Source organism: Orussus abietinus, unplaced genomic scaffold (assembly GCF_000612105.2).
Source record: "Orussus abietinus isolate OABI.00-Male unplaced genomic scaffold, Oabi_2.0 scaffold203, whole genome shotgun sequence".
Taxonomy (NCBI): Eukaryota; Metazoa; Arthropoda; class Insecta; order Hymenoptera; family Orussidae; genus Orussus; species Orussus abietinus.
Window position 1 is genome coordinate 96,008 of NW_019394350.1, and position 14,477 is coordinate 110,484.

General features: G+C 51.2%; 1 protein-coding gene across 18 annotated transcripts in view; it reads left to right on the forward strand.

Annotated features, from left to right (window-relative positions):
• The window catches only part of LOC105694366 (longitudinals lacking protein), a 130,289-nt gene that overhangs the window by 73,008 nt on the left and 42,804 nt on the right, over window positions 1–14,477 (forward strand). Inside the window, exon 7 of one of the 18 annotated variants that reach the window (XM_012414968.2) lies at window positions 13,804–14,201. The exons of 12 other annotated variants lie outside the window; for them this stretch is intronic. In XM_012414968.2, the coding sequence (XP_012270391.1) occupies window positions 13,804–14,015 (212 nt within the window). In that variant the 3' untranslated portion in view covers window positions 14,016–14,201. Of the gene's footprint in view, window positions 1–689; window positions 1,586–6,223; window positions 6,565–7,897; window positions 9,017–10,511; window positions 10,785–11,436; window positions 11,691–13,803; window positions 14,202–14,477 lie in introns of those variants that run through there. 5 more of the 18 variants (XM_012414958.2, XM_012414966.2, XM_012414937.2 and 2 more) reach the window with 5 other exon arrangements.

Genomic DNA, 14,477 nt, shown 5'->3' on the forward strand with positions numbered 1-14,477 from the left:
TTTAGGAGCGAACCTTGTACCGTTGTTTTTCATCGAAAGGTTATCGTTAATAAAGAACAAAGTAATAAGCACGGAACGAAGGAAGGACCGTCCAGGGGAGCCCCGAAGAGGTCCTTGAAGCGATCCACCTGTCCATCCGTTTAATGTCAGCCCGTCGCCGGGTCTTTCAGGGTCTCTTTCAAGGTGGACTTTTCTCTGTTCCTCGACAGGTTCCTCCAGGGCGCGATTTTCCTGCAACCAGTGCGGAAGGGCGTACACCATGCAGTGCAACCTGCGGAGGCACGTCAACTGGGAGTGCGGAGGGAAGCGGAGGTTCCCCTGCTTCTACTGCAGCTACAGCTTCACCCAGAAGACGAGCTTGCAGAGGCACCTATCGGCCATCCACAAGTGCGACCCGACCTCCGGCGTCAAGGCCTTCGTCTGGGAAACTCCCTAAAGACTGTCCTGCGTGTCTCTTTGTCGCTTCGAGAGCCGCGAAACAAGAATGATTGCGTTCCACCCGACTAGTTTTCTTTCCCGCCCCGCATCCCGGGTAGCATTACGAATTACAAATCGCGAATAAATCTCAGGATCTACCTCCGAAGCACCGGGGTACCGAGCGCAAAGAGAGGCTCGGTAGGTTTTTCCATAGTTTGTACAGAGTCTGGCCCCGAGTCGCCCAACTAACGTCGGTGCTCTTTTCTTTCCAGGCGTCATCAAGTACACCCTGGAACACGCTTCCTGGAGAAAATCCAGGCACTCCACGTACCTCACGGATCAGGACCTCTCCTTGAAGTGTCCACAGTGCGGACGGGGGTACAAGATGAAACATAGCCTCTCGAAACACATGAAGTACGAGTGCGGAGGCCAGAGGATGTTCAAGTGCGACCTTTGCGAGCGGCGTTTCACCCAGAACGTCAGTCTGCGTCGGCATTTAATGCACAACCATAACATCTACCGACCCCCAAAAAAGCAGGGCCTGAGGAGGATCCCCGCGATTGAGTTCCACCAGTAAACGACGTCCAAGGGCGTCTCGATCGCGTCGAACTCGTAGCTAGCGATAAGCCGAACTTCTCCATCGCGTCCACATATTAGTTGAGAAACAAATTCCCGCCGTTTTGCTTACGTTACGTAATTAAAACGGTGGGAACTTATTCCTCAACCTGATGATTACATCGATAGTGGCAGAGATTTGGAACCGTAAACGAAACTCCAGGAAACCAGGTCGGGAGTTCGTTTCGCCAGGGGAAGCTCCAAAAGACTCAACCTCGACATTAATTCTTCCCCCGAGCGATTCGGGGGTCGGTAAAAATTGTACATACAATAATTCATTAATAATTCCTGCTGGGCAGAATACCGCTGAAGGTACTACCGCAGACAAGTAATTTAAACAAAACATTAAAAGAGCGCATTCGAACGGGACGGCGAGGAGGAGCTCGAACGCTCTCCACGCCATTCCGTTCGATCTCGGTTTCGCATGGAATAGCCTCGAAAAAAATCGGAGTTTAAAGTCCCTGGCCGGTAGAACTCGATCCCAGGACCCCGGGGCAGTCTTGAGGATGTCCCTACGCGATGGTGTACCTTGTAACTAACCGGGGTGAAGGCCATGGAAATAAAGTGAGACCGAGCCGCTCGAACCGAGACCCGGTGTTGGCATTCGTCGATTTCTCCTCGAACCTTAAGATAAGCAGAGTGTAAGACGGTCCGCTAACTGCGACTTCGCCTTTTCTCTTTTCACAGGGGCAGAGGGAAGTCTGCTTTTCCCAGGACGAGGGCAGTTGTATCGACGCGCCGTCTCCTCCTGGCTTGACGAGGTGCACGACGTGAATCGGGCCAGTGCGGAAGAGTCGGACCTCAATCCCACTTCCTGGACCCCTGAGACCGACAAGCCTTACATGTGCTCCAACTGTGGGAAGGGGTACACCCACGTGTTCACCCTGAACCGACACAAGAGGACCGTCTGCGGGAAGCAGAGGGGCTCGACCGGGCCCTGGAAATGCGCTCGGTGCTCCAGAGGATACGCCACCCAGGGCAACCTCGTTCGCCACATGAAGTTCGAGTGCGGAGTCAGGAGGAAGTTTGTCTGCATCTTCTGCAACCACAAGTTCTCCCAACGATGCAGCCTCCTGAGGCATCTCAAGCACTTCCACAACGACGGGTTCAGCGAAAACGGAACCGGCGAACACGCCGGACCCAGCGACGACGGCCAGGAACGCGCGGCCTCGGATGCGACTCTCTAATCGGATGAAAATCTCCGATCTTTGGATTTTTAATTTTCCCATTTACCTCCTAAAGAGTCTACCGAATGACGCCGGGCATCCTGGGACGGTGGGGCGTCGCTACGATTTTTTACATCCCTCTAAACACCGTCCCTGAGAAAAAATAGTGGCGTCGTTCCCACTGCAGGTGCAGTCCCTACAAGTGGCATGGCGTGCAACTACCTCGAGAAGAAAAAATCCATTCAACCGATGAAATATTTCTTCGAACGGTTCCAATGAGATATTTCGATGATTCAAAGAATTAGACTCGAGTAAACTGAAATGGAACACAATTCCGAGGAAACGTTGCATCCTAATTAATTCCAGTTTATTTCAGTTAAATCATTATTCTTCAAGGCAACAAACTATTTCTTCGGCGCTGTGGAAGAAATATTTCCCTGGTATTTTCTTTTTTCTCAGGGTATAGGAAGGAAGAATCACTTCATGAATGGTACTCTTAACTTGGACGGTTGTATTTTCATATCCTTTGCAAGGATATGGTATCTATGTTGGAACTGCATTTTTCTCAGGGTGCGACCATCACAGGTACAGGTGTTCCGTGTCACTTTTTCGCGCCAGTGGTCCCTGCGAGGATCGACTGCGCTCGATTTCGAAAATAAAGACGTCTCCTCGGAAGTAATCTCACGGATGGTCCAGTCATTTTCGTCCTCGCTAGAGAGAGGCTCCAGGACCCGAGCTAACCGGTGCTCCTTTCCTTTTCAGACACCGGGAGGTTCGTGCACCCACGGGCCCCGAGTAAGCCCTACGTGTGCGGGGAGTGCGGCCACGGGTACATGCACAAGTATTCCCTGAGCCGACACGTGCGGGTGGAGTGCGGAAAGGCGCCGGCCGCGGCCTGTCCGCTCTGTCCATACGTCACGACCCACAAGTCGAACCTGAGCCGGCACTGCAGAAACGTCCACCCCGGGGCGGCCGTCCTGGGAGAGGTGGTCGACGTCGCTCGACCCCCGAGGTCCCCGTCTAGTCCTTCGACTCCTTCCGCGACCTGGAGCTACGTCTACGGGGAACGCTTGTAAAGGAGCGAGAATAAAAACCCACCAAGAAGTCAAGGTGGACGTCGAATTCGACGGTGTCGTTCTCGATAGCTCGAGCGCGTAATTCCTTCCGTCTCCTACACCGAGAAAGAAATGTCACCGAGCCAAGGAAACAATTCTTTGAATGGTATCGGAGAAGTATTTTGTCCCTTGACTCGAGTAAACTGGAATAAATTGAATGCAAGACTTCTATGGAATTATGACAATTTATTTGAGTCAAATAATTATTTTCTTGGGACCGTTAAAAGAAATATTTCTCTCTGGTTCATTGAATTTTTCTCCTCGGTGCACCTTTGCGACCTGGTCCTAGGAAGTCTCGTCGAGAGTCCTTCGTTCTGGGAGACGATTTTTGAACCTCCGAGAGTTCGGTCGGCGAGAGTGCCGATCTTCTCTTTCTTCAAATCGGAGCAGGATTAGTGAAACAAACGCTTTCCTGCCGGTTATAGCGCCTTGACTATAATTGATTCGGTGAAGAAGTTTGTTTCACTAATGTTTCCAGGTGCCCCGGATAAACCCTACGTGTGCAGCGAGTGCGGCCATGGGTACATGCACAAGGACTCGCTCAGCCGACACGTAAGAGTGGAATGTGGCAAGGCACCCTCTGCAGCCTGTCCACATTGTCCATACGTCACGACCCATAAGTCGAACCTCAGCAGACATTGCAGAAACGTCCACCTGACGTTCGTTTAGAAGGAGGAAGGCAGTCCACCCAGGATCCCCGGACCTCGACCTGGAAGACGCGTCCTCGAGAAGAGCCCTCGCTCCTCCTTCGTCCTATTTTTCTGACAATCGACTGTAACAGAGCTACAATAAAGGAATGTCGGAGTAAGGAGCCCTCGCAACCTGGAGCAATTGAGTGTAGAATTTCTCGACACCTCGAACTCGTCCTCCACACAAGTCGAAGCCACGAATTCGGAGATTAATCGGTAGATCGAGAGGGATCTTGACCCAGGGTGCCCCGGGAAAAAGGCCCCTGAAAGGAGGTCTCGAGAAGTCCTCCGGTTCTCCGCTCTAATTCTCTGCTCTTGTTTTCAGGAAAGCTTCCAGCGAGTCGTCGGGTTCCTGGTCTAGTCTCCAGAGGACGAAAGTTTCCGTGTCCGACATGCAACAGTCTGTTCATGTGGAAGGGCAACCTGCATCGTCACCAGAGAACCTGCGGTCTGCCACCGATGTTCTCCTGTACCGCCTGCAGCTACAGGACGAACAGAAAGGACATCCTATGGAGACACATGAAAACTCACGCGGGGAAAAGAAAGAAGCGAGTTCCTTCTTAGTCCATCGTTTCTTCTCCCCAACGCTACGGTCACATCTCGCGGAATTTTCCTTACGACCTGGAGGCGAGTTTTCCTCCCCCTCGGTTCCTCTTTGAGAAGGAGGCGAACTCTCCTCCTCCCTCGCTTCCTCTTCGAGAGGGAGGCGTCGGACAGGACCTCCCTTCCGAGACTCGACTCGGTTCGAGAGGCAGGACTCTCTAAGTCGCGATTCGACCTAAGAACCCCAGAGACACCGGTCCCGGACTCATCCGGAACCTTGGTCCTTTCTGTTGCAGACCAGCCGGCGTGGACGGTGCAAGGTTACATGAGCGGTTTCGGAGGTCTGGAGGTCGACCACGAAGTGGACGCCACACAGGGCCTCGACCTCGAGAGGTACAAGTGCCTCGACCAACACGGCGTCTCTGGCCAGCCGACGTACAAACGGTACTCGTGCCTCTACTGCAAGAAGGTCTATCCTCTGAAGAACCTCCTGAAGAGACACGCGCAGTTCTGCTGCAAAGCCAACCCCAAGACGGCCCAGTTCGCCTGCAGCTTCTGTCCCTACAAGAGTGGCTACAAGGCCAACATGGAACGACACGTCCGCAACGTTCACGACTCTGGCGCCCTTAAATTCAGATGCGAGCTCTGCAACTTCCGCAGCAACTACACCTTCTGCGTCAGGAGGCACATGAACACCTTCCACCGGATCCCATCGCCCGAGAAACAGTAGGCCCTTCCGGAGACCGCTGTGCTCGTCAAGGGTGACGGTCGTCGCGACATTTATCGCATTTTTTACCATCGAAACGTCGTCCCGACGCCGTCGATGGGTTACGCCGACCCCCCCCTGGTGACTCTTCACCGCGTAATCGATGACTATTGACACGAATCGAGTTATTTAGTGCCGCTTAGCTTCGACCTCGAGCCACTCTGCTGACTCTTCCTCGCGTAGTATCCTGGAGTGTAAGGACTGGCGTATGAATTTAGCAAAGTGCGAGCTAAAGTCTACTTGCAAAGCGTTACCGACGTAATGCCTCGTTCTCATCCTCGCGGGAAGCACGCGGAATCAACGCGGAATGAGCTGTCTCCAAGACATTCCGCGTCGATCCGCGCGCTTTTCCGCAAGCGTGGAAATGAGCCGACTTCTCGAGGGACTCGGAGGACTCTCCTCGAAAGTTCTCACGATTCCGCGAGGTCCTTCCGGAGTTTTCTCTCGTTTCGAATCCTGCGCGAAGACCTCTCATAGAAGCGCTCGTAGCTAAGGATCGCCTTCGGGGTCTGGGTAATCGGGGGACCGAGACATTCCCGAGTCTTGCAAGTAACCGAGTTCAATAAAGAGAAACAAAGCCTGTAGTTTCGCTGCAAGGAACCATTTCCCAGATCCTGCCACTCGGGGCGCCTTCCAGGACACGGGTGATCCAGAGGAAAATTCAGGGGTCGTACAGAAAATGTCCTATCCTCAAAGTAAGACATTAACTGGACGATCGTAGGATCCAAGTCCCCCTTTCTTTTGATAATTTTATCTAGACGGTGAACCACAAAATTAATTCGCTTATCCGGACTCGAGGCGCTGCCGAATTTTCCTCTTCCTGGACCCTCCGCATCTTTTCCTCACTTCTGTCTTTCGAGTGACTCTTAGACCTCGTGCGCTCGTCTAACCCAAGTTTACTTCTTGTTTCAGCGTACTGGCCGTATAAGAGCGTCGTCGGTTGCGGGTCAAAAAACGAAACTACTGGCCGACATTATCGAAGCGGTGCGGCGAGCGACGACCGCGGTCGTTCCTTCGTCTGCCTGGTCTGCGGAAGAGCCTACGCGGTTTACAGGTCGCTCTGGCGCCACCGGAAGTTCGAGTGCGTGAACGCCAAGCCCAAGTTCACCTGTGAACACTGCCCCTACGAGAGTCCGCACAAATGGTGCGTGGAAAACCATAAGAAGAAGCACCACACCTTCGAGAACCACTACGTCTACCCTGGAGCATCGGAGCGTGCCGACGCATCTTACGCTTGAAGTCCTCGAAGGACTCCTGGCTCATAAAGTGCCACTCCTAGAGACTCTCCGTGTGTCCTGGCACCATGCCAATGTTTAGGGTCGTCGGTTGCACCGATTTTCTCGAGTCGATCATAAGTAGAGGTCGGGATCCTCCGAGAGGTCGCCATAGCTACTCGATCCTTGCGTCCTAAAGTGTAGACCTGGATTTCCCATTAATGTCCGCGTACTCTTACATGTCCTTAGAAACATTGTTAAGTCATGGATGGATCAATAAATCGTAGTCCATACGCCCAACCACGAGGAGTCCCGGCACCTCTTCGCCTCGAGGATTTCAATGGTACTTTGGGAGCTGCATAAGGTGCATCGGGTGCATTCGTGACTTCTTCTTTTCAACGACCTCCGAATAGTCTGTTGCAGGGATCGGGAGGAGTCTTCGGCATTCAATGGTAGGACCTTCCAAGGAGGAGGAATACTTCCGAGTGATCGGGCGAAAATATTGAGAAAATTGCTGGTCAAGTGCAGTTCGAATCTGCCAACGAAGTCGATGATTTTTCTCGACGAGCGAATTCCATCGACGGTCCCCTTCCCTTCGTCTTTGTTAACCCTTCTTTTCGTCCTTGCTGACCGGTGCACTTTTCTTTTTTCAGTCTCACTGAGCTCGAGGAAGCACCTCTACAGCACCGCCAAAGGAAACGACGGTCTGTACACGTGCCAGTTCTGCGGAAAGCAATATGCATGGCAGTCCTCGCTCTGCCGACATCTGCGAGAGTATCACAATAAAAATCAGACCCTGAAGAGCGGCGCGGCCGGTTCTGGGAGCCTCAACTTCTACAATTAGCCGAGAACTGTATCTCAATAAAAGTCTATTTCCCGTACGAGCCATTTTCCCGATGTGACCGACCACGTTGTTGCTCGAGAGACCGACCTCTTCGAGAATGATTTTCTTTTTTAATCGTTTGTCGCCATTTTTTCGCATTTTATCCTCGCTGCGCCTTGCTGATCGAGTTCTTATTCCAGGCATCTTCGGACCCCCAGGATCCACCCCAGGGAAGAGTGCAATTTCGGGATGCACATGCAGCTTCGATGAGTTTCGACCCTTCCCCCTTTTCCTCGCCCTTTCTGGTGTTTCTCTTTCTATGCTACTTTGGCTGCTTTTGAACCGATTCGAGAGCTCGCGACGGAGACGAGGCCTCGATAAAACTTAGCTCTCCCAATAGGCGCAGTGCTTGCTCGAGTGCATTGGAGTGCAGAATGTCTTCCTCGACATCCCTCGTCCCGTTCCTGGACTCGCCTTTAACTTCGCCATTTTCGGCCTTTTCTTGGAGCTACTTCCGGCACCCTTAACGTTCTCCCCTTCTGCTTTCAGCGTACCGAAAGATGTACATGGGCGATCAAATGCTCGGCTATACTTGCACCAAGTGCAGCAAGTTCTACAAGATGTGGAGCAACTATTTGAAGCATAAGTGCGAGCCACCGCAGTTCAAGTGTTCACTGTGCCCGTTCGCTGCTTTCAAGGCGTTCATCCTCCACGCACATCAGGCTGAACAGCACTTTAAAGTGCCCTCGCCGAACTCGTGAACTCGAAATACCGACTCGTGCCAACTACGGTGGAGTAGTTGATCGGCTAGAGTCAGGCTGACGGTTTGCAGGACAGAAGAACGCGAAACTTCCTACTTTTGTTCGCGCACCCGTCTCTTTTTACATCCCCCTCCGCCTTGCGTTAGATCCCAGACAGCATGTCGGCTTTGTCACTATTTATTTAGCCTTGAACTTCAAGGGATCTGACTTAGGATCATTTATTTATTTTTAGACCTAGGTGTGCAGCGATACAAGCTGATCGGTGTATCTCGCCCCACATTTAACGTACATTATCGACATTCGCGGTGTACTTCGAGCCCAAACGGAGAAAAGTCTCACGAGGACAAATTAAAATCAATATCGTGCTGTCTGGAATCGCATTCGAGGTTCGCTCCTTGCAGTGACCGACGTCGAGGTCTCCTCTTTACTCCGGGTTTCGAATATCGAAAAACTCGAAGGGATAGTGTCCTCCCTCCGTTCACGTGGAGAGCTTTTTTGCTTTTGGTTTGCGGTGTTTTCGTGACTCCCCCAAGTCTCCCAGTACCCATCCGACCTCCAAGAAGTCGCCCCTTTTGAAAATTCCCCGGAAAAATCGGCGCTAACAAGAAATAGATCAAAATTTCTACCTCGTAATCCGTGGTCAAAGAAGTTCCCCCGATGACGCCTGTTGCGTTCTTCCCCCGCGTTCCTGAAAGCACTTTTTACAGACAATTTGTAGGAATTTTACCGTGGAGTTTGTTCGATTTCCCCTCGTTTTCAATTGTTTCCCAAGGGGCGCTCCTCGGGCCGCGAGCTTTTCCGCGCTTTTCCGCTCCAGATCGGCGAGTCCACGTATGTATCTGCTACTTACCGATATATGCGCATGTATTTTCATATGATATCAATAAAAGAGCGGCAAAAGAGGCAAGCCTTGCGTGTGCGAACGTCCACTCGCCCGGGCGTTTCCCGGATCATCTCCCTCGGGTAAAAGTCAGAAAAAAAATCGGCCTCGTCACCCCTTTCCCTGGTTTTCGTCCATAAGGTCGATAGAGAGGTCTTTTAAAATTCTAGTCACCCTGGAAGAGTACAACCCTTCGACCAGAGCCTCTCCGAATGCCCAACTAACTCGGTAAACCTCAAATGTTTCAGGGACGCTGCGGTATAGCTGCGTCAGGTGCGCCAAAACGTACAGATGGCACAAATCCGTAATTCGGCATTTGCGAGAAGAGTGCGGAAAACAGCCCTACCGATGCCCGTACTGTCCACGTCAGGTGAACCTGAAGAACAGCCTGATGCGGCATTTACGAGCCAAGCACGCTCACGTTCTCAGTAACAACAGGTGGTCAATGGATTTCGATTGGTAGTCCAAGCTTTTCTCGAGAGCAGACATGTACCGGTACTTAACAATAAATTACATTGGCATCGGTTTCCTCGTCTACGCGTTGACACTTTGGATAAACGGTAAACCCTTGCTCTTGCATCCTGCAAGGCAAGCGCACCTCCACGTTAGGTCGTTATCCAGGACGTGTAAAAAATGTTCGATAACGGGGACGAAGATGCTTTATCAAGGGAATTATAGTAGCGGCGAAGAAGCCTCGGTTAAGATCCCAACCGAGTTTGTCGAGTTTCCTTAGATTAACGCACTCGTTAATTTCAGGTTTCCACGTGTGCTGCGAGTGCAAGAAGCTGTACGGGTCCAGGGTCTCGTTGAACCGACACGTGCGGAAAGAGTGCGGCAGGGTGCTGTTCAGGTGCCCCTTCTGCCCCTGCATCGTCCCCATGAAGTTCAACCTGCTGAACCATATCAGGAAGGAGCACGGATGCATCGCCGAGCCGGTGGATTCTCGATAACGAGAGAAGCTTATCGACATCCCGCGCTCGTCTAGACGTTCTTCGGGGTCCGCATTCAGGATTTTTTTTTCACCACCGTATCAGGATTTTTTTACACTATCGTAGGTGGACATTCTCCCACGTTCCGCTCTCCTCCTTAACTCCGGCCGCTGCATCCCTAGATTTTCATACAGCATCCGAATTTCCGTCACCTACCCCTCTCGACCTCATCGTCCAGAGGAGTAACGAGGAAAATTATGCCGGAAGTATGAAAAATTGTAGGGATGCTCAAAGTACCCCTGCAGGTGCGACTTTGATTTCATCCCCTGAGCCCAGCAGCCGCTGCAGCGGCAGTAAATGCAGTTCTTAAATGTCGGGTACGAGTCGGCATTTGCGCGGGACAATAAAGGGCGTTTATGAGAGGAATCGAGGAGTCGATCCCATGAGCCGACCGCCCATCGAAATTCGCGATTTTGCCATAGCAGAGTAGGGCGCGATGTAGGGTCATAGGTAATCTCCCACCTTTGCAAGGTGGACTCGCGCCCCCGAGCGAGCCGAGGTCTCTAATCGTGCTTTCTCGTTTCTCTTTCCAGGCTATCCGATCGGCGGTCGGGTGTACGCGTGTAATTCGTGCGGGAACGTGTACATGTATCAGAGCTCGCTTGTGCGACACACGAGAGAAGAGTGCGGCCAGGCTCCCAAGTACCAATGCCCCTACTGTCCCAAAAGGACCAAATTGCACTGCAACTTGTTGAAGCACATTCGCAAGCACACCCTGTGAGCAAATTCGAGGTGAAGGGTCGAAGGGGGGACCACGTCGCAAGAGACCGGAAGACCTGGAAGACAAGGAGGGCCGTCTCGTCTCGATGGAGTCGCGAGGCGGGGTCGGAGTATCTGTAAAATAGTGTAAAATACGAGTCTCTTGTATGTAAATAAATCCGGAATGGCTAATTGGCATCTCTTCCTATGTTGGGCAGTCGGGTTTTAAAAATGGCGCCTTGACCGAACGGCCTGGCCAGCACGAAATCGGTAGTATGCACTCTCTTCGGTCCCTCAGAAACTTCCGCGATGCGCTGACGAGTCCCGATATTTCTTTTCCAGAGTACAACGTCTGCCTGGCGTGCTCCAAGTCGTACAAATGGAAGAAATCCCTGCACCGGCACGTCCGAGAAAACCCCAAGTGTTGGCCGGTGTTGCTCACGTCTGGAAACGAGGAGTACATCAAACAGATCCATTACAAGATGCTCTACAATGTCAACGCCTGAGAAGTGATATACCGGGGGACTTCGCGGGTGTCTCTTCCTCCTGCAAAGCGCTGTTACGATATTTTTTTATAAAATAAACGTTGATATATTCCGATATATATCCGTCTCGGAAGAGCGTCGCTCCGTTTCGGCCTCGTCTCCTGGCTTTACCTCGATGCTCCTTGTTTTTTATGTGCAGGCATTGCGGCCCCCTTTAATTGTTTTTTACCCCCTGCCAGGAACCGTCGATCATTGACCCTTCGATTTTTCGCAGATCTCTGGATCCGGAATTCCTCGACGAAGATGTACCCTTGCTGCAAGTGCGAGAAGGCGTACTCGAATGCTTCTTCTCTCTATCGACACCTCAAACTCGAGTGCGGAAGACCTCCACAGTTTCACTGCCCTTACTGTTGCTTCCGTTCCAAAAGAAAGTTCAACTTGGACTCTCACATCTCGCACAAACATCGCCACTGTGGAACCACATACGCCACCAACTTGCCTAGCTATAAATGAGTCGACGCCAAATGTACCCGGGATACCACGTTCGGTAAATTATACAAAGACGAGGAACAAAAGTATTAACGTTACTCTGGAGATTGCGAATTGCATCTCGAAATCTTGTGTGTGTGTGTGTGTGGGTATTCAGTGATGTCTCTCGCGAGACTTGTATCGGCTACTGAAATAGAAAGACGTCGTCCGCGGATTTTCGCGGCGGAAACGGTTCGACTCATTTCAGCCGATCTGACGAGCTGTCTGTGTAAAAAACTATGACGAGTCGTTCCGAATAAAGTACTCGAAACGTTCAATTTTTACTCCCCTTAGGGACTATGTACTGAGAAAAATCTGAAAGACACTTGAGACGGTTTAATGTAAAGATAGAGACATAAAGTATTATAAATCATTTCTTTCAGCATTCCGTCGCAGACCGAGACATTTCTCTATCCGTAATTTAGACCGTAAGTCCCTTGTAATTTACAATCCAGTGCCTCCAAAATCTGCATGACCCCATAGACCCCCTGAAAGTTATATGCATTTTGTGAATTTTCTTTTACCACTGTTTCGTTATTTTACGACAGAGACGTTTTTATTTGCGACCTTGCGTTTGCTCTTAATCCTTATTTTTTATTGCAATTGCTTTCCGCAGGAGTGGACGTCAGTACGTGCCATCGCGTTAAGACGACGGCCCCTTTAACTTTTTTTACAGCTTTAAAGAGGAACGCCCGTAAACCGCGCGGTGCTCCCTTTTCTCTCTACTCCGTAGCCTTTAAGGCGATATCCCCTTTAATCGGCCTCTGGGAGCACTAAAGCGGAACGTCCGCGACCTTGCCCCTTCCCTGTCTCCTCCGATACTGACCTACTTCACGCGACACTTGTTGAGCTACTGCGCAGACGGCGCGGCGCCGGCTGGTCACGTGGTCCACGCGGCGAGGCGGCGCGCTCCGAGCCGCAGTCGGTCACCGACCGCCGTGGAGGTCGCGTCGGTGTATTTGAACCACTTTCCCGTTTTTCATCGTTAAAACCCTCCCCGTGTTGCCAGTCTACCTCCACTGAACAGTTACCGACAATTCCAAAGTGAAAATTAACGACTGGTCAATTTAAACAACTTGAAATATATCGAGAAAAAATGTGATACTTTCCAGATTCGCAAGGAATACACATTGGTGGGTCGGAACGATCTTCCCGATGTATATTTTTTTCATTTTCTCAGAGTTCTGAAGATCCTTGCCGTAATTTTTGTTTTCCTTTCATAATGAAACGTCGGTATTTTATCTTCATTATTCGATGCCTGAATTGATACATGAGAATGAAGTAAAATATGGTTTAATTCTTATGGGAAATGGTTAATAAATCTCAGCAACATTGCCTGGCAACATTGGGCTTTATTTTGCTTGCCGTTCGTTTCTCGCCGAAGCGAACGTAGGTTTTTTGGTCGTTTGAGCCTCTTTTTCTGTCTTCGTCGTGGATTGGATTTTTCGTCACTAACGGTGTTGATCGTTTTCCAGGGCAATCGTCGGTCGAGCGCCACGAGGCGGGGTACCAGAAATCGTACAGGTGTACGGAGTGTAACAGGTCCTACAACCTGAAGTCGTCGCTGACTAGACACCTGAGGCTGGAATGCGGAAAGGCGCCTCAATTCGACTGTCCCTATTGCTGCTTTAGGTCGAAGCGAAAGTACAATTTGCAGCAACACGTGAACGCCGTGCACAGGGTCTCTCTCTTCTAACCGATTCCCCGGGGGTAAAAAGCTGTAAAAAGCGACTGCGACGAGACCTCGATGCCGCGTTTCCCTCTTCGAAAGTCTCGTCTTCGAGCTCTAAGTCATCGATAACCGCGTGAGCGAATGAAAGAGCGAGTGAGACGATCGACGGGGATTTTCCCTAGCAAATGGACGGTTTCGAATAAAAGTAACAGATTCGCAAAGATCACCGAGTGGAAACGAGAGAGTGAATGGCTATCGAGGGGGTGGGGAAGGCGAGAGGGAGGAGATCGTCCCACAGGTGAGAAAGAGAGAGAGAGAGAGAGAGGGGGAGAGAGAGGCATCGTCTCGTAATTACCTACACTCGTGCTCTAACAAAGACCTAATGCCGAAGGAGGACCGTGGGAACATCTACTAAGAGGAACCTTTGGGATTTTGTTTCAGACCTCAGAGGAATGCCCGTCTTGTTCGGGGTCTTCAAGAAACCGTTCCCTTGCGAGCACTGTGACCGGAGCTACAAGAACAAGAGTTCGCTCAATCGGCACATCCAGTACGAGTGCGGCAAGGAGAAGCAGTTCATCTGCCCGATATGTCAGAGGAGACTGATTCAGAAGAGCAGCCTCCATAAGCACATGCTCGTGGTCCATGGGATCTGAGTGCGACCGCTTTCCGACCCCGAGTATTTTAATCGCAGTTTCTCCCTACCCCGGAAACGGAGTCACGTCGACGTAACGTACTTAACGGCCGTTATGGAGAAACGGAGATTAATAAACCTACGAGAATTCCGTGCCTTGAACCTCCGACCTGATCGACGCCTCAGGACTCGGCACGACTTCTTAACACCTCGTCGTTGTACATACTTGGAAACACCTAGACATACGTTATGCATAAAGCCTGTATAAACGTCGTTAGACAAACCTCCTGTACATTGATTTAGACATTAAGAACACTCGGCAGGAACTTATCACTTGGCAGAAGAGCCGAAAATCTTCCGACAAGCGACCCGACCGGGAACTCCGGTCGCCAGGTCTCGAGGGTCGAAGATCCCCGACGAGATCCATCCATGGATCCAAGGATCGAGTCGATCCTTCGAATCGATCCACCCTTTGACCCCCGAG